Source organism: Aquarana catesbeiana, linkage group LG04 (assembly GCF_042186555.1).
Source record: "Aquarana catesbeiana isolate 2022-GZ linkage group LG04, ASM4218655v1, whole genome shotgun sequence".
NCBI classification, from domain to species: Eukaryota; Metazoa; Chordata; class Amphibia; order Anura; family Ranidae; genus Aquarana; species Aquarana catesbeiana.
In genome coordinates this window covers 635201286-635222781 of record NC_133327.1, presented here as the reverse complement: position 1 = coordinate 635222781, position 21496 = coordinate 635201286, and the positions used below count along the sequence as shown (strand labels likewise).

At 38.9% G+C, this 21496-nt stretch overlaps 1 protein-coding gene across 1 annotated transcript in view; it reads right to left on the bottom strand.

The window, feature by feature from the left end:
- Positions 1-21496, bottom strand: part of USH2A (usherin) — a 1400924-nt gene that overhangs the window by 665466 nt on the left and 713962 nt on the right. The window contains exon 34 of the mRNA XM_073628975.1: positions 7321-7480. Coding sequence (XP_073485076.1) covers positions 7321-7480 — 160 coding nt within the window. The remainder of the gene's footprint in view (positions 1-7320; positions 7481-21496) is intronic.

Sequence of the window (21496 nt, the reverse complement as noted above, 5' to 3'; positions counted from 1 at the left end):
CTTAGTACTTATACTGTTTAAAATCCAGTAAAACGATGTCTCACCCTGCTTGGCACATGCTCAGTTGCTCTCCATTGTTAGTTTGTAGGGGCCAATCTGCTGACAGCCTTAAAGTGGAATTAAACCCTCCTGTCGTTTACAGCCAAGGAAGCTGCTTCTGTTTGATCTGCAACTGCCATGGTGCTGCACATGTGACCAATTATGACACCAGCCATTTAATGGTTTGACAGTCTGGTTGAGGACACACGCAAATGTGACAGTTAGCAATCCCGGCATTCCAGGAATGTAACTGTTTTTTGAATCGGTTAAATTGATGGGTTTGATTTCCCTTTATGATTTCCTGCTCAGGGGCTCTGGGCTTCAGCAAACTGGCAGCCTCCAGCAAGCAGAAACAGGAACAATGCTGGTGGTAATTTACAGCACACACTAATTTTGGTAGCATAATTATTAATGTGGAATGTGTGTTCCTTGCTAAAGAACATTATATTTTACCAAGTTGTTATGGGTAAAGTTCTGCTTTAACCACTTCAGCCCCAGAAGGATTTACCCCCTTAATGACCAGGCCATTTTTTGCGATACGGCACTGCGTCGCTTTAACTGACTATTGCGCGGTCGTGCGACATTGTACCCAAACAAAATTGATGTCCTTTCTTTCCCACAAATAGAGCTTTCTTTTGGTGCTATTTGATCACCTCTGCAATTTTTATTTTTTGCACTATAAACAAAAAAAAAAAAACTATATTTTTTAACTTTTTGCTATAATAAATATCCAAAAAAAGAAAAAATGTCTTAATCAGTTTAGGCCAATATGTATTCTGATAAAGGAAATAAATGATCGTGCTTACGGATCTGTCTTGGTATGCTGCCTCCCCTAATATAGGCCCCCAGAGGGGTCTATAACCACAGATTATACAAATAAAGAGGGGTGGTGGCGCTTCCTAGTTTGGGTAAAGGTGCCAGATGTGAGAAAAAAGGAAAATTATTTTTATATTAATGCTCAGTGAGCTATGAATACGTGACTAATAAACAGGCTGTTATACCCTTAGTGAAATGATCCTGCCAAAAACATGACTCATCTTTAATCAGTGAGTATTTCCTACTGGTAAATGTACCTTAATGTGCAAGTCTCTACGTGTATGCTAGATTACTAGCTCCAAGTTACCCGTCCTATATATTAATACTGGTATAAACCTTAATAGATCACATACCCTCAATTATAAATCATACAAGAATATATATACAGTGAGAACATGTGCAATAAGGAATATATATAAACAAATATTCTTGCATAAAGACTTAGTAATAGTCCATAATTATATGTAAAACCCCCCTCGGGGTTAACATCCCAAATTAGTGAGTGCGAATATTCCAACAAGTCTTGCTGCGTGTAGCTAATAGTTCATCAGGTAAATTGAATATCCATTCATAATAGTTGACATAAACGCGGTGACTGTGAGTGTTCAAAAAAATTCGGTGACTGTAAGTGTTCAAAAAATTCCACTTGTGACTTCGTGCTCCCCCTCAAGTGTCCCCACTCACCAGATCCCCTCGCCCCCACAGGGGCAATGCGCTTATCTTTAGGTCCACCACGGTTGCTCCACCGATCTCATCCAAAGGTCTGGGGTAATTCACCTTCCTGTAGATGTTATCTCTATGGTTGGCTCCTCATAGAGGAAAAAAGATATAGGCTCCCATAGTGTAGTAAAAACCCTGGGTTTTATTTAAGACACAACAACTTGATCCAAACGATAACAGCTATTAAAATTAGTATAAAAATATGTATTTTAAAATCCTGGATAGCCTAAATATAACTCACAGGCTGCACACAATGCCACTAGTGTTAATGGGCAACTGGTACAGCGTGTGTCAGTTAACACAGCAAAGGACGCTAGATGAATAGTTGTGGAATCAGCCACAACTATTCATTTTAAAATACATATTTTTATACTAATTTTAATAGCTGTTATCGTTTGGATCAAGTTATTGTGTCTTAAATAAAACCCAGCGTTTTTACTACACTATGGGAGCTTATATCTTTTTTCCTCTATGAGGAGCCAACCATAGAGATAACATCTACAGGAAGGTGAATTACCCCAGACCTTTGGATGAGATCGGTGGAGCAACCGTGGTGGACCTAAAGATAAGCGCATTGCCCCTGTGGGGGCGAGGGGATCTGGTGAGTGGGGACACTTGAGGGGGAGCACGAAGTCACAAGTGGAATTTTTTGAACACTCACAGTCACCAAATTTTTTTGAACACTCACAGTCACCGCGTTTATGTCAACTATTATGAATGGATATTCAATTTACCTGATGAACTATTAGCTACACGCAGCAAGACTTGTTGGAATATTCGCACTCACTAATTTGGGATGTTAACCCCGAGGGGGGTTTTACATATAATTATGGACTATTACTAAGTCTTTATGCAAGAATATTTGTTTATATATATTCCTTATTGCACATGTTCTCACTGTATATATATTCTTGTATGATTTATAATTGAGGGTATGTGATCTATTAAGGTTTATACCAGTATTAATATATAGGACGGGTAACTTGGAGCTAGTAATCTAGCATACACGTAGAGACTTGCACATTAAGGTACATTTACCAGTAGGAAATACTCACTGATTAAAGATGAGTCATGTTTCTGGCAGGATCATTTCACTAAGGGAATAACAGTCTGTTTACTAGTCACGTATTCAAAGCTCACTGAGCATTAATATAAAAATAATTTTCCTTTTTTCTCACATCTGGCACCTTTACCCAAACTAGGAAGAGCCACCACCCCTCTTTATTCGTACAATATGTATTCTGCTACATATTTTTGGTTAAAAAAAAAATCGCAATAAGCATATATTGATTGGTTTGATCAAAATTTATAGCGTCTACAAAATAGGGGATAGATTTATGGCATTTTTATCATTATAATTTTTTTTTTACTAGAAATGGCGGTGATCAGCGATATTTAGCGGGACTGCGACATTACGATGGACAGATCAGACACTTTTGACACTATTTTGGGACCGCTGACATTTATATAGCGATCAGTGCTATAAAAATGCAATGATTACTATATAAAGGACACTGGCAGGGAAGGGGTTAACACTAGGGGGCGATCAAGGGGTTAAGTGTTCCCTAGGGAGGTGTTTCTTACTCTGGGGGGAGTGGACTGACTGGGAGTACAGAGAGATCGCTGTTCCTAATCACTAGGAACAGACGATCACACTGTACTCCCCCGACAGAACGGGGATTTGCTTTGTTTACACAGGCAGATCGCAGGTGTCTGGCAGACAAGTGGTTAAAAAGGTTGTAACCCTAAAAAATAAAAAAGATCATGTTTCTTTAACCACTTCAGCCCCGGAAGAATTGGCTGCTCAATGACCAGGCCATTTTTTGCGATACGGCACTGCGACGCTTTAACTGACAATTGCGCGGTCGTGTGCTGTAACCAAACAAAATTGACGTCCTTTTTTTCCTACAAATAGAGCTTTCTTTTGGTGGTATTTGATCACCTCTGCGGTTTTTATTTTTTGCGCTATAAACAAAGAAAGAGAGACAATTTTGAAAAAAACTAAATATTTTATACTTTTTGCTATAATAAATATCCCCAATTTTTTTTAAAAAAAGCTAATTTTTTCTCAGTTTAGGCCGATATGTATTCTTCTACATATTTTTGGTAATAAAAATCGCAATAAGCGTATATTGATTGGTTTGCGCAAAAGTTATAGCGTCTACGAAATAGGGGAAAGATTTATGGCATTTTTATTTATTTTTTTACTACTAATGGCGGCGATCTGCGATTTTTTTTATCAGGACTGCAACATTTTGGGACCATTGACAATTATACAGCGATCAGTGCTATAAAAATGCACTGATTACTGTGTAAATGTCACTGGCAGGGAAGGGGGGAAGGGGTTAACACTAGGGGGCGATCAAGGGGTTAAATGTGTTCCCTCATGTGTGTTCTAACTGTAGGGGGATGGGAGTGACTGGAGGAAATGACAGATCTTTGTTCCTAGCTAGTAGGAACTCACAATCTGTCTGTCCTCTCCTCACAGAACAGGGATTTGTGTGTTTACACACATACGTCCCCGTTCTGGCTCTCGTGCCCGCGATCGCGCGTGGCCGGCGGTCATTGCGACCTCCGGTCACACGCATCGGCACCCCCCGCAGTGCTATCCTGCTTAAAGGGATCAACGTACAGCTACGATGGTTCGCGGGATCGTGCCGACCTGCCACCGTATAATGACGGCAGCTGGTTGGCAAGCGGTTAAAGCATGTAAAACAGCGTAGTGCTTGTGCAGTGTCATCTGTCCCTTTCTATGCTGTAAAATACCTAGTTGATTCTGCCTGTTCCTGTGTCCCCCATGTGAACAATCCACTGTAATCATGACTGCTGATCCATGATACCGTGGTCAGTTTACGTGCCTCCATCATTCCGCTTTCTGCTGTAAGTCTCTCCCTCTCCCCCTCCCTTCCTGCCTGTCAGTTCAAACCCACCCTTCCCCTCCTTCCCCTCCTGCCACTATTCCGAGTGGCAGTAAAGTTAGTGAGTACAATTACTGCCAGCCCCCCCCCCCCCCCCCGTTATAACTAGATATACTAGACAGTGTGTGTGTTTTTTTTCTTTTATATTATGCAGCTATATACCTTCACAGTGTCGCTGTGCGGTCATGTGACCTCCTGGCTAACATCAGAGGGGAATCTCAGCCACTCCCACTGTAGTCCTCAGATTGGGGAAGGATAACGGTGGGATGTCACGTGACTGCACAGCGGTGCTCTGAAATAAGTTATTTAGCTGCATAATTTAAAAAAAAAAAAAAGTTCACTGTGCAACATAGCTTGTTATAACAGAGGGGCTGACAGTAATTGTAATCACTGACTTTACAACCACTTTAATGGCCCTGTAATCTATTTTTTTTATTAAAATTGTTTCTTACTGTGTTTTTCTGCCTCCTTGAACCTCCAAAAACCTCTCCTTTTCCCCCCTCACTTCTGTATGAAACCAACAGTGCATGTACAGTGGGTATATAAAAAGAATCACCCCCTTCACAATAATCACATTTTGTTGCTTTGCAGCCTGAAATTAAGATAGACACAGTTTTTGATTTATTCAGCTGTATTTACTAGTGTAACTTATAACATCCAAGAGAAAAATGTAACACCAACATGTCAGAAAAAAACCCTCAAAAAATTAAAAACAGAATTGGAAAAAGACATATTATTTGGTGTTGAGGCCAAATAATTTTATTTTAGTCTCATCTAGACATGTGCACTTTGTTTTGTTCCGAATTTGTTTTCTAACGAATTTCGACAAATTCGCTAATTCGGAAATATCCGAATTAACGAAAACCCGTTTAACAAAGTTTTGCAAATATTCGTAAATCCGTAAATTGGAAAATTAGGAAATCCGAAAACCCAAAAATTTGAAAATGTGAAATAATAACTATCTAATAATAACGTAACTATTACGAACTATCAAATTATAGGTATTGGAATTTCCTTTCAAATTTGACTGTTAGTGAACTTACCGAATATGAATTTATCCGAAGTTACGAATTATCCGAAATAACGAATACCGTATCTAACTGAATTGCACGTAACAAATTAATAATAATAATAATAAATAATAATAATAATAAAAAAACCTTTTAATTATTATTATTTATTATTAATTTGTTCCATTCCATTTGTTTAGATGCGGCATTCGTTATTTCGGAAAATTCATAATTCAAAGGTTAGTTTGTTAGTTATTCTTTCTAATTTTTAAATTTTCTTTCTTTTTTTGGGATTTTTGAATTTTCAAATTTTCTCATTTCCTCATTTTCAAATTTCCAAATTTTTGAATTTATAAATTTAAGAATTTTCGAGTTACCAAATTTCCAAATTGCGATCATAATAAATGACCCAAAAATGAAAAAAGAGACCAAAAAAACGAATGAAACTAGATCGAACAAATCGGCAGTGCACCTGTCTAGTCTCATCTGACCATAACACCTTTTTCCATGTGGCCTCAGAATCTATAAGGTGCGTTTAAGGTGGTCAGATGAGACTAAAATTTTATTATTTGCCCTCAGCACCAAACGATATGTCTGGCGGAAATCCAATACAGCTCACCATTCAAATAACACCATTCCAACAGTAAAACATGGAGTAGGTAATATCCTGTTAATGGGGGGGGGGGGGGTTTCTGCAGCAGGGACGGGAGCACTTGTCAGGATAGAAGGAAAAATGGATGGGGCAAAATATCATCAAATTCTTGAGGAAAATCTTCTGCCCTCTGCCAGAAAGTTGTCAATGGAAGGAAGGTTTACCTTCCAACATGACAATGACCCAAAGCACACAGCAAAAATTACCACACATTGGTTGAAGGAGAAAAAGGTGAATGTCCTTGCATAGCCTAGTCAGAGCCCAGACCTAAACCCCATTAAAAATCTGTGGAATGGTTTGAAGTCTGCAATCCACAAATGGTCACCATGAGCAGTTCTGCACATAAGAGTGGGCAAATATTGCAAGTCTAGATGTGCAAAGTTTGTAGCGACGTATCCCAACAGACTAAAGGCTGTAATTAAAGCAAAAGGTGGTCCAACAACATTCTGACACAAGGGGGTGATCCTTTTTCCAACTCAGTGATTCTGTTTTTGAATTTTTCTGATATGTTGGTGTTATATCTTTCAATTGGATGTTATACGTCTTCATTTTAGGCTGCAAAGAAACAAAATCTGATTATTTTAAAAGGGGGAGGGGGGTGATTCTTTTCTATACCCACTGTAAGTTGCAGTCATGGGCACTGCTCTATGGACACTACAAATCTCATAGTCGGTGATCCCTAGTCCATCTCGGGATTGAGCAAGAGAAGATGGCTATGCTCCTACATACAATGGGATCACACTCTCTAACAGGAAGTCAGATCACAGCTGAAAAACAAAAATCTGAATTGGAGATTTGGAGGAGGCTGAGAAAAATGGAGGGGTCTTTTCTGAGTTAAGAACACATACTCATGTAGAATATGTTTTTAAACCAGAATTTAGTGTCACTGGTAATCTTAATAAACGTTTCTAGATGCAAATGTGGTTAAACGCGGCTAAATGCGGCATGCAAACGTGGCTAAACGGGCATTTTAAATGCCGGTTTCAAGGTGTCAAAAAAATTTGTTCAGAGGACTTTGCCTCAGCGTCCCGTGTACATGGGGCCTAACACAAGGGTCCTACATGTATAGAATATGTATTTACATTGATCCAAGCTAGACTGATAATACTATGCATAACAACATACCTGAAATTAAGTTTTCAGGCAGATAGGGACGGTTACATACCTAATATATATACTTGTCGAATCTACAACTGTCACCCCAGGAAGAGGCACGCGCTGCGGTGGTAGCTGAGCCGTCAGCAAGGTGACTTCAGAACTGTTTGTGCAACCAACAAGTGTGCAGGCGCCGACCACAAACCGATATGCTGCAAACGATCCCAATCCTGGAAGACAAACACAGCGGGAGGTCATGTCATCAAGACAAGTAATCACAAAGTTTCTGTATAATGGCAGATTACCTCTTCACCTTTTCCTATGTTTCATCGCTTTTCATCTAAGGCCTTTTGGGATTATCAAAAGCTTTTTCAACCCTTTCACAATCGTTATCATTTTTGCCTAGAAGCCTAATGTACAGTATCTCAGATAAGACGTGTTGATATATTTTTTTTTTAATGGCAATCAGATGTGGAGATATTTCACATTGTATATAAAGAAAACATAAACCATTTCATTGCCATGAATTTAACACCCATATTTCTTTACTCAGACACAAATATAAGAGGTTACCCTTTGAACATAAAGTGCCAGGCCATACCTTTACTATCACTGTCCACATGTACATAGTGCCCCCAAAGTGCGGTGTATGAGTCACCTATTGGGAAATAGAGGGTGCCCATGCTTCAACTAAAAGGACTCATTTAGACTTGCAGTTGGGGACACCCAAAACGCATTGGTTGAGCTGCGTTTCTGGTATACCCCAATTGTCCCCCCTTACATTGCAATGGCAGCGGACAGGGGGTGTTCACATGCCATGGTCGCGATGCTTCGCACAGATGACAAAAATAATATGACATGTTGCCATTGGCGGGCAGCAAGCCCTCCGAACTCATTCAAGAGTAAGCTCCACAAACACCCCACAACTGCATGCATGTTTGTATAGCAATTATGGGGTTAAAACAGCTGGTGAGGAGGTGTCACATTGCCGCCTGTCAAACAGATCTGAAAAGCGATCTGAACAAAGATCCCTTTTCAGAGAAGAGGGAGTTTAAATGCAGGTCTAGATCTAGCCTTAAGTACCCCCCAGGATGCAATAAACTTGACATTTGTTTTCTTCTAGGTGTTGTAAGTTTGCGTGTGTCTTCAAGTACACTACTATATACTGTATATTCCACAATCATGAGTAGGGATGAGTGGAATGAAGTTTAGATTTGTTGTTGGCTCACAAAAAGCTGCTCTTTTTTATTTTTACTACTCGTTTTTTTGTTACCAAAAAACTTTTTTATCCTTTTTTACTTTCCCTTTTTAAAGTTTTTTTTGGGGGTGTATTTAGTATAGTTTTTTTTTTTATTTTGTTTAGGGCTCATTTACACTTGTGATTTGGCAGAGGTAAAAACATATGCCTAAGACTTGTTTTTATGCCCCACCCCCCTTAAGCTGCAAAGTCAGTGGCTGGGGGTGTACACATACTGCAGCTGCGATGGCAGCGGCAAAAATTATACCCTGAGCACAACTGATTTATGTGAATGGGGCTGTGCTGCAACCACCCTGCAGCCACGTGCAGTGCATTTAGGGGTACCGCTTTTCAGAGGAGCGCCGTTCCTTGCCACAACTGTGAACAGGCCCTAATTGTAATATGTTTTTTTTTTTTAATGTTATTATTGTACTTTTTTAATATGTATTATTTATTATTTAGCATCTGTAAAAAAAAAAAAAAAAAGTAGGGAGGGACATTTTTTGGTAGAACAGGTCCAGGACAGATAAAAGGAGCTTTTGGAACCTTCAGGAGCCCATTACGCTCCCTACAATTGCCAAAAACCAACATAATTTCGCCTCCCCCCAGAGCATTTTCCTCAATTCCTTGACTTCAATCTCCAAATTTGGTTGAAATTTGCAGTGACAGAACAACTTTAAATTTTACTCATCCCTAATCATGAGTTGGAGCAAATAGGAAGCAAGATCAGGGAATCTATATGTATACAGTCTCCCCAGGGCTCTGGGCAATATATAATATGCCACAGCATGCTTGCACATTATAGCACACATATCTCTTAAAGCCCCCTTCCTCCATTTCTGCTTCGGCATATTGTCCTGGTCTTCTTCAGGGTACAGAGCCTTCATTCTAATGGCTTTGCATGTGCAGCACAGTGTGCAATAAGAAGAAAATTGTTATGAATTGTACGGATTTCAGGAAAAGATATTCAGCAACTTGCAAGCCCTCCCACCAGCTATGATCTTTCTGCATTGTATACAGAAGCACAGGGACCTTATGATGACATCACTTGGTCTAAATAAGACATGCAATACAAACAGAAAGGTTTTATTTAAAATTGTTATTAGCATGTTGGTAAGGGGAGAAAGGAGTTTAACCTTCAGCTTTAAGATCTTCCAAGCGATTGTTTGCCTAAAATGGGGCAACAAAAAAGGGTTGCAGATACAGTTTTGTTACATTCTAAAATAGATAAAAAAAATTTGGGGGCTGCTTCTGCTGATCTTCTGAAAATACTAGTTGCCTGCCACCTGGAGTCTTCAGCAGAGGGTCAGAAATTGCAGACTCTTTACATTTTTAAAAGCCACTTTCCAAAATAGAGGGTGTCCCAAAAATTTGAGAAGGTACGGCATGGCTGGATTTCTGACTCATCCACACTTACTTAAGGCTGTCATAGGTAAACATGGGCTGAGTTGGTTACCTATATTGGGAGATGGGGATGATATTTGGCTTTTGAAGTAATCATGTTGTGTACTCAGATATCTGTCCCATGTGGGTGATGTCAATATGTTCACATTGCTGTCAGTGGCGATGCGTCTATTAAGGGTGCACGGGGCGCCGCCCCCTCTCTCCAGCCCCCCCCTTCTGTGTACTATGGATAGATTCATGCATTGCACAAATCTATCCATGGCCGCAGTAGACACCCCCTATTCAAGCGCCCAGTGTCCGAAAAGGGGCCAGACGCCTGAATTCCAGCGGCGGGGTGTTTTTGAAGCACCTGATTAGAGCCATAGGCTCTAATAGGCTTCAAAATAGGTGAACTGCACTCGCAGTTCACCCAGGTGGGTTAGCAAAACTAATTAATATTTGCTTTACTAACACTGAACTGCCTCTTAGCCAATCAGGAGGCACATATATCTAATACCTGCCACCAGATTGGCTGAAGGCACAGGCGCTGTGATTGGACACCTAACGTAACTGAAGAATGGGAGGACAGAGAGCCATGGAGGACACAGGAGCTCGACCGCCGTCACCTGCTGCATGTCCCACAGACCGCTGCCGTCACCTGCCACCAGGATGGGGTAAGTGTGTGCCGGTCAGGCGGCGAGCAGGGGGGGTCACAGAGGCTATATATCAAGGGCACAAAGGCTACATATGATGGGCACACAGGCTATAGTGGCTGCATTTGATGGGCACAGTGGCTGCATTTGATGGTACAGTGGCTGCAATTGATGGCACAGTGGCTGCATTTTATGGGCACAGTGGCTGCATTTGATGGCACAGTGAGGCTGCAATTGATGGCACAGTGGCTGCATTTTATGGGCACAGTGACTGCATTTGATGGCACAGTGAGGCTGCAATTGATGTTTTTTTCCAGAATTTTTCAGTTTGTATGTGTCCCACTAAAAATTTTGAGCACCAGCCGCCACTGATTGCTGTGGGGCTCTTGTAAAGTTGGTATTGTCATGCTGAAATTTTCCTGGGGTGTATCTCAAACGTGACTGTTTTATATCCGTCTGCAAGTGTTGCACTAAGGGGAGGGGGGGTCTGGGGAGTGTTTTATCTTTCCTTAATATTTTTCTATGCATTTGGCTGTCCCAGTAAATGTTACTGTATTTTTTTAAGTTTTTTCTTGTTTTTGGTATCATGGATACCCAGTTTTGTATACCTTTAAAAGCCCCGTACACACGATCAGAAAATCGGACGGAATATACCGCTTTTTAATCGATCGTATGATAATTGGATCGTTAGTACAGAGCTTTCCAGAGCCGATCATGACAGCTCATCCGATATGATTCTATCGGACATGCACAAACATTTTTTTCGTACGATGCCAGATCGTACGATTTTTGTTTAATCAGTACAGCTATCGTTCGAAAATGCAATACAAATGCATTACAACACATGACATCACTTCCGAATTTTTTTTCTGTAGTATGGGAATTTTCGTGTCTTTAGTAACTCATCAGATTTGATCTGAGATTAGCATGCAAAAAGAAATGGACAACCATTCGTCCAATAATCTCATCGTGTGCACGGGCATTAGAGTATCAAAATAAATAAAAATAATTTTCCAAAAAAAAAAATAATTTAAAAACTCCATCTCCTAACTCTCCCTACAACTTCCCTCTGAACAGTTTGGCGGTTATGGCAGAAACAAGTACCTTATGAAGCCATTTTTATGCTCACCTAGGTCCAGTGGACATGTCCTTCACCACTTCTGGTAGTCAAAACTCGTTGGTCCAGAACTGCAGTAGGCTTGGTCACCTCCCAATATCAGCTCTCTACTCTTCAGGATTTTTAGTGGATCCCACTTCTTTCACATCATCCATGCAGTGACATGGACACATGTAGAAGGAGCTCTCCTCCTCTTTATGAAAGAAAACAGCCAAGTACCTGTTGCCCCAGATCCCAGCTTGCCCTTCTCAATGCCAGTCCACTGGCTCTCAGTTTGATTTAATTTACTTTTCTTACAGCTAACCACTGCTGCAAAACAGGCTACAGCAAAGTCTAGAAGTCCCCCACTCTTAATATAGTGGAGACTAAACACAAGATTACCCAAGCCATGGTCCATGCTAAAATAAAAGCAGCCATCCTAGATAAAGTAACAAAATGTACATTGGCAACCCTGGGTAACTCATTGTCTGCCTCCCTCCTCCTTGCTGCTTTCCTCCTGACTCTCTTTTTGAACTAACCTTTCATTGGCTTCCCTTTTTTCGACTACAGGTGACCCCCGGGTACCCCCCTCACCCTTATCCACCATCTCCCCTCCCCTTCCCAGCCCTTCCTTTCAACCCTCCCTTTACCATGTATACACTTGGAAGGCTACCTTCTCTTAGGCCAGCCATACACGGTTCGAATCTTGGCCTGTTCAGCAGGAACTGTTCAAGATTCAAACCGTTAATAGGCAGCCTGAAAGTACCAAGTTGACTGATTGATCAAGTTGGGTACAACCAGCCTGATGGATTATCTTGTGATTATTGCTAGTGGCTAGTGGATACCAAGATAATTGAGTTTTCTATATGATGCATACTTCTTGATTGACAATATCTGCCCTAGCTAGCTGGCCTTCACCATATAATTAGTCAGTTTATTTACTGTATGTTATCTCAATCATTGTTTCTTTTTTTTCTTTTGCACTATATTTGTACCGTTGCCTACTTGATGGTCACCTGTTTCTGTATTTCAAGTGCCTTTGTTTTGTTGAAACCAATAAATATATTGAACAAGTAAAAAGAATAGAAGACTCTGGGCCCAATGTGTCGCATGACCACAGATTTAGGTGAGTATTTTTAGGCTTTCAGCTTAGATTTAGTGATCTAACAGTTAGTTGGGGGGCAAAGGAAGGGGAAGAGGGGCTATACCTAGAGTTCAGCTTTAAGACTAATTTGCTCTAAAAATAAACTTCTTATAGTTCTTTATATTTCTACACCCCATCTCAGATTCTGTTTTGCTTACTAGGGAACTATCTGTATGGTAATACATTAGAAGTGTTGGTGGATGAGCTCTGCTGGAGGAGTACAATAATTTACCATAAGTAAGGGATTACTTTTACACTATATGCTGCTGAGCCTGTGGCGAAAATGAACGATCATTATTTTATTAAAACAATGGCGTGTACGGAAGCAGATTAGAAGCATGTTGCTTAATAAACCCCCACTTTAATATTTAAAACCAAAATAACAAAATTAGACTTCACCTTGAAAAGTTTACATGGCCAATAAGTACTTGCAAAATAAGTCTTTAAAACGGCAGCATTTTTATACCAGCAACAAGTGAAATGTGTAATTTGTAAAGTCTAACGCTATCAGTAAACAAAGAAATGGCCTTAAAGCCAAAAATAAAATCCATTTAATCTGTATGATAAATAATGCAAAAAAGCAAAATAAAGCAACCTGCTCATAGACATTCTCAGGGGAACTTCGGACACATGATTCTGTTCTGTGAAGCCCCATCAGCTTGCACTACAAGGGCAATAAACAAATTTCTCCTCACATGGATATAGTCTGCCTAACCTTTTGTGCACTAAACTCCCAACAGTGCCATTTGTTGGAGAGGTAAGGATGCTTTTTATTTAATTCCCCTACATAGAATTATTCCTTCTTACATTTTGACTATTACCATGCTCAGGTCTTACTGGCAATGAAGGTCACAATGAAGAGGCTGGAAAGCAAAGACATTAAGATCCACCTTTGTGTTAATTGTTGTGCCCTTGAACAAAGAAACAGCAGTGGCTGCCATTCTCACCATCAATACATAGCTCTCCCCTGCAGTACCACTTCTTTGCCACAGTTGTTGGGTATCATCCCCTCACCCCTGAGTATGGTGTCCTGCACTCATAGTGCATGTAGAGAGTGGCATTAATGTCCCCACTTTAGCACTGTCCTGTTAGTGGTGGCCTTAAGGAAGAAGGGGTCCTCTAAGGAAGGGGACACAGATCCCAGAGCTAGTTCTTTTTGAATAAAGAAGGTAGGAATCCCATAGCAAGATATCTGGATTTACATTTTTAATCAGGGCAGTAGAAGTTGGACAATAATTGGTTCCTGTAAGCACTAAACTTTACTGCATGCATTGAGTAAGCTGACAGTCTTCCAAGGGCTGATTATAGTCATTTGACAGTAATCACCTGACAGTGTTACTTTAACACTGCATTCCATAAACAAAATATGCCTCTTTTAGATTTCTACTGCCAAGAAGCAGTACAGATTGCTAAAAAGTGGCCAAGAACCCTGTGATTAATTTTGAAAAAAACAAACAAACAAAAAAAAAACAGCCTAGTTATATATATAGCTAATTCTAGACTCAAATGACTGCTTTAAGTGAAGACTTAAAAAAGGTTGGTGTGTTTGTAAATGCAGACAATAAAAATGAATTTATTATGACCCAAACAGTATATGAAAACATTTAAGGATCGAGGAGGGGGAAGGCGATTTTTATCTCCTTATTAGAGCAAGCTGGACCTGGAAATTAACTTTAAAAGGCGTTTTTGTCAACCATGGATTTAGGAAGTTTTACGAACTTAGTTTACATTTACCCTTTTTATAGTAACATCAGGTTTAAATAAAAAAAATATAAAATACATAAACTGCCCCTATAAACATAAAGTGGTTAATAATATGTATCTAAATTCTAACAGCGTTTTTTTCAACTTAATTTCTTTATTGTAAGAAAAAAAACAATGTTTTTTAATTGCCAAACCTTTAAACTTTTTCTTTAAAAGATTATGGTTTTGATACCAGGGATTACCTAGCTCATTAAAACCTGTTCAAATGACCGATACAGCTTATCAGATCTCTATAAGATAAGATGTGACTGGAGCATGTCAACACTCATACGAGGACGAGGGGACCTTTTTTATGTCTGATGCTATCACTTTTAAATCCTAGTAGTTAATCATTACTGAGCAGACTGTTTTTCTATTTCCTTATATTAATAATTGTTTGAAAGCTATAAGGATACCCATAAACATAAGATTAGTGTCTCTCAATCCAACCATTTTCAGCCAGATTGAGTGAACATATCATGACTGCTGGTACCTTCAGGTAGCCCTGATCAACTGGCAAGGTAATAAAATCTTGTTTGACTGCTACTGTTGGCCCATGGATAACATAGTGGTGTAGCTGTCATCTCAGTATGACTTCCTCTTGCCCCTCCCCTTCCCATTGAAAAACTGGTTTCTCTTCACTATGCTCCCGTTGCCCAACACACTTTATTGTCCACGCACCCAGGATGATACAGAACAGAGAGAGATCAAGGGAGAGATGTGTTTTTAAAAGAAAAATTATAATGGTTGTGGTTCAGTTTAATTTTAAATAGATTTTTACAGTGTATTTTTTTTAATGCATGTTTTATATCTTTTTTTCTTTTCTACTTGACAAAAATAATCATGATTTGAAAACAAACAATAATAATGGCCAGAAAATAAATGCAGATAGTAGTAGTCCCATACAGTAGGGATTAATGTAGCACCTCCATAAATTGGTGGTGAGTGGGATGAATTCCTTTTTACATTGGGGGGTCAATGAGCAAAATGTTTCCTTATATTGGCCAAAAGCCAATATTGGACAAAAGCTCCTATCAAAATTCAAAATTTATTATGCAATAGCGGTACCAAAACAATATCTGTCAAAATGCAAGCCAGTGGTGCCTATGTTGCCTTTCGGCCCATCTTGGACTTGACTTTATACATGCCTGTTCTTCATTAATAGTCTGTGGATAACATTCCCTTACATTGGAGGGCAATGAAAACAATGCACTTTACATTGTTGGTCAATGGGAAGAATGTCCCCTTACATTGGTGGTCACTGGGAAAAATACCCCTTACACTGGTGGTTATTGGGAGGAATGCCCTCTTACATTAATGGTCTGTGTAAAGAATTCCCTTCTACATTGGTGGTCAGTGGGAAGAATGCCCTTTACATGGGTGATCAGTAAGATTGTTGCCTCTTACATTGGTGGTCAGTAGGATAATTGCTCTTTACATTGGTGGTCAGCAAGAAGAATGTCCCTTACATTGGTGGTCAGGGGAAACAATGCCTCTTATATTGGTGCTCAATGGATGAAAACCCCCTTACATTAATGGTCAGAAAGACCCCCTTACATTGGTGGTAATTGGGAAGAATTTCCTTTACATTGGTGGTCAACAAGAAGAATACACCTTACTTTGAAGGTCTGTGGAATGAATTTCCCTTTACATTGGTGGTCAATGGAAAGAATTCCCCCATTACATTGATGATCTGTGAAAATAATTCCCCTTTAAATTGGTGGTCAGTGGAAAGGATGCCCCTCAGATTGGTGCTCAGTGGGAAGAATGCCATCTTCCATGGGTGATCAATGGTAATACACCCAAAAGATCATTGGAGAAGGAAAAAAGAGGGCAAAAAACTAGAAGAGAGATCTGTTTAAGTGTAGTAGTTATCAAGCAAAAAAAAGCTTGTTTTAGTAGAGGGTAGAGATATCACTTAAGTGGTTACTCACATGTCTAGGGTTGCAAGAAGCTCATAAGGGGATCAAATAACCCATATGAAAGCTTTTGGAGAACATATCTGTCTCCATACAGACCTTTTGTTTTATGGATGCTCATCAAAATTATCTTGGTTATCGTATACTGGACATTGAAATGCTGTTACCTGATGTGACAAACATTTGAGCCCCCGAAAGATGAGGCAAGGAGAGGTGTCTGTATTGAACAAATTTGTAGCATTTCTTCATTATGAGTAATACATTTTTATTTGACAAACAACAGTTAAAGACTCTCAATGCGTTCTGCAGGGTTGTAGTTGGCATTTCTTCAAAATAGGTGTGCAATGCAAAAACTTTGCCTAGTCTAAGATGGGAATTCTCCACTTAGACAGTTGTCACTGGAATGGTTGTTCTCATTGAAACATTAATCCTCACCTTCTGTTCAGTGACAACTGTAAAGTTTTGGACTTCCTGTAATAATGTTCTACTTGACAAATAGAGAGGGTAATTTCCCCCTAGTGGGGGCACAGACAGCAATAAAAATTTGACAGTGATTCCTATGCTTCCCTATGCTATCCAAAGCTAAAAAAGAAGGAATGTCTTGCCTATGGATGATATTCCTAAATATCCAAAGTACTGTATAAAGACTAGAGGCTTCCTTTAAAACAGACATATACTTTAAAATTAACATACATGTTTGAATGGATAAAAAGAGAGATTTCTGGACAAAAGTTTGCTCCATGGTGGTCCCTTTGTATGCTGCTCACATTTATGAGGGCCTAGACTTCTGATCAGGTGATCTCAGTCTAAACTCCAATGCTCCTCTTAAGTAGAGATCATGGGTGTCAGGGCCATCAAACACATAGCCACCACTGAAAAGAACCTGCAGCATCTCCAATGGGGTTAAGTATTTCATCTCTTATATCACTCTTTATTTATATACTGTGTAAAACAGTTGTTCTTTAAATGCTGGCATATGAATGTTTAATACACCCATATCATTTACATGCTATACCGGCAGCATAATACATTCGCAATCACAAATAGTAAACTGAAACCTAATGAAAAAAGCACTTCATTTTTTTTCTCTCTTTATCGTTTAACATTATGAACATATTGCTATACACAGTGTGTTGTCTTGATGGTTCCTGCCTGGGCTGATATAAGCGACACCACCTCCTTCACCATTTCCTTGATTACATCATTAGCATAAAATCAAGCATTGTCTTACATAAAAAAAAAGTACAGACACAGAGCTACAGATACAAAGGCAGATGTGGCTGTTATATGAATTTGCACTGTGGATTAGGGACACTCTACTGATTACTGTCAGTGCAGCTATAAGTCACCGAATGGTCATGAATGATGGTCTTTCTCTCATTGATTTCTTGCTATTTTTGGAAGAATTTCATTGATCTCAATTTGCAAAAAATGATTGGTTAAGGAGAAAATGATTTTCTACCAACTTAAGGCACAAAACTGTAGAACATTTTTCCGATGATTAATTTTCATATTACAAAATTAAAAAACCATTTGTGTCCTTCTAGGTTTTTAATTGCTGGGAAGAATTAGATCCGGTACATTATCTCTGTCTATAATATTAAGGACGGACTGTTCGGCTACTACCCACCAGATATTAATCCCTTTCCTCAGTTGTTAGATCGCATCTTTTTTTGTCAGAGGCACATCAAATGTTTACTTGTCCAATCTCACATCTCACAATCAAAAGCTAGAGGGAATTGGTTGCAATTGCAATTTTTTTAATCTATACATGTAAAAGGAATACATTTAAATTGTATGTAGGGGTGAAAACAATAGAAACATACTTAGTACATCATGACATGTTTGGGGGTAAATTAGGTAATGCCTAAATATACAGTTTAATATGATGGGGTTTTTGTTTTGTTTTTTCAATCAGAATTTTATTGAGAATTACCAAGTATAACAGTGTGATGTTTTACATTTTTGGTAAAGTTTAAAAAAAGACTTAAATGTATATTTTGTATTTGTATATGTGCATGGGGTCATTATTATTTGCCCATGACGTACAGGTGCATCTCATAAAATTAGAATATCATCAAAAAGTTAATTTATTTCAGTAATTCAATTCAAAAAGTGAAACTCTTATATTTTATATAGATTCATTACACACGGAGTGATATATTTCAAGCATTTCTTTCTTTTAATTTAGATGATTATGGCTTACAGCTAGTGAAAACCCAAAATTCTGTATCTCAGAAAATTAGAATATTACATAGGATCAATACAAAAAAAAATAAATAAATAAAAGGATTTTTAATACAGAAATGTTGGCTTACTGAAAAGTATGTCCATGTACAATATAGTATGCACTCAATACTTGGTTGGGTCTCCTTTTGCATGAATTACTGCATTAATGCGGCGTGGCATGGAGGCGATCGGCCTGTGGCACTGCTGAGGTGTTATGGAAGCCCAGGTGGCTTTGATAGCGGCCTTCAGCTCGACTGCATTGTTGGGTCCGGTGTCTCTCATCTTCCTCTTGACAATACCCCACAGATTCTCTGTGGCATGGATATGCAATTAGCGGACCTCCAGCTGTTGCTGAACTACAAGTCCCATGAGGCATAGCAAAACTCTGAAAGGCACAAGCATGACACCCAGAGGCAGAAGATTGATGGGACTTGTAGTTTGGCAACAGCTGGAGGTCTACTAATTGCATATCCTGCTCTATGTGGTTTAGGTCAGGCAAGTTTGCTGGCCAATCAAGCACAATGATACCATGATCATGAAACCAGGTATTGGTACTTTTGGCATTGTGGGCAGGTACCAAGTCCTGCTGGAAAATGAAATCAGCATTTCCATAATGCTTGTCAGCAGAGAGAAGCATGAAGTGCTCTAGAATTTCCTGGTAGAGGAATGTGCTGACTTTGGACTTGATAAAACACAGTGGACTAACACCAGCAGATGACATGGCTCCCCAAATCATCGCTGACTGTGGAAACTTCACTCTGGACCTCATGCAACTTGGATTCTGTGTTTCTCCACTCTCCCTCCAGACTCTGGGACCTTGATTTCCAAATGAAATGCAAAATATTACACAGTCCATGATGGACACAGACAGATATATCTTCAGAATACCAAAAGGGAGAAATCTGCAGCAAAGTTTGTTAAAATACTTGAAATGTGCATAAATCTCTCAAGAAAAGTGGAGTTGCTGTTTAACTATTTGGCTCTTATCATACATTGAGATTAAATATAGATATTTCTACTAAAACATATATCGAGATTCCATAGCTAGAAGTTCATTGTTGCATGCACCAGGTTGATACCCTCAGCACACTATGAGAGCAATTCCAAGGGCACAATACATTAGATCGAGGAGGAATTGTTTGAATTTACATACTTTTGACATTGAATCTTTAGATTTAAACAGAAGATTTAAGGCAAGAAGTTACAGTGATCAGATCATCAACTCAGTTTAGCAATATGCAAAGAATAAGAGTAGAAAATAATTAATGAGAGGTAAAGGGAAATGGAAAGAGAACCATCATGAACAGTTACTGTATGAAGTTCAAGCAAGTGAAGAAGTAAATCCCATTTTTATTCACTGACTTTAGTTACAAAGAAACTCTAAATGGAGGGGTAAGCATTTGTTTCCCATAGAGCATCCAATCTGGGGATTGTGTTGTCACCTAGCTTGTTCAATAAATCTAAAATTAATGATGGCAGCTGACTGTTGACTAAAGGTATTTACAGTGGGGAAAAAATAATTTGATCCCCTGCAGTTTTTCTAAGTTTGCTCACTTACAAAGAGATGAAGGGTCTATAATTTTTATCATAGGTGTATTTTAAAAGATAGAGTCAAAATATTAACCAAAAATCCAGAAAAAAACACATGATACAAATGTTATAAATTGAGTTGCAGTTCAGTGAGTAAAATAAGTATTTGATCCCTAATTAGACCCTTCATTACCTTGTAAGTGGGCAAACTTACAAAATTCTGTTAATTATTTTCCCCACGGTATAGGTGTGAAAGAGTTGGTAGAAAGTTGGTAAATTGCAGCAAAAGGTTTATGGTATATGTGATTACCTGTGACAGTTGTAAGACACAACATGTAGGTCACACTGCGACGCTCCCCTGAACTTATAGCATTATAATGTTAAAGTGTTGAGATAAAATGAAAAGCAAGGAGATATATTATGCTATTCTGGGCTTTAACATTATAGTGCAGTAAGCTCATGATTTTTTATTGTATAATTATATGCTAATTAAAGGAGAATGGTCTCTATAGGTATGTATTGAGAGGGATGAAGAGGGTACTCATAGAGTCTCCTAGTTAGTTAGATGAAGAAGTACTGTTTTAAAACGTAATAGCCTGGATATTAGAAGTCAGTCTGAATGAAGCACTAATAGATGGATGAGTGTCTTTATACCACTTTTGTGAGAACAATATGTTTATTTTAACCAATTAAAGATTTTTTTTGAGAATCTTACACTATGCTAAAGAGCTTTCTGTTTCATGTACAGTTTTTTTGTGGAGTTCCCCGTATGGAGAAAGCTGCAAAGAAGTTGATATTTTTCTACTACATTATGTTAAGAAAGAGACTTTGTACCAATAGTTTGATCTTTGGCAGACATAGACTTTTAGAATCCATCGCTGATAAGCGCTGACATCAGTTTATTATATTTGAGGACATTAGGGCCTTCCTATGTTCCAGGGCTAAAGTGGAGATGAGTGCCGGCTCCCAGGGGTGAAAGGAATAAGGTAAGTATTCCTCTCTATAACATCTCCCTAAGTAAATGAGCTTTGAACCTTAACTATACAGGGGGGAGGGGGATCTCCCTAAATAAGATTTTTTTATAAGCTGACAAAATTTAGCTTTAAAATTTAATACAATAAAATATATGTGCTCACAAAAGATACAAGGTCATTTCCCTTTAAGAGGGGTCATTCAAAAAGCCAGGCAAATCTTTATTTGTAAAGTCTATCTTTTTACTTGGCATTTAACCACTTCCCGCCTGGCCAATAGCAGAATGACGGGCGGGAAGTGGTTCAGTTATCCTGACTGGGCATCATATAACGTCCAGCAT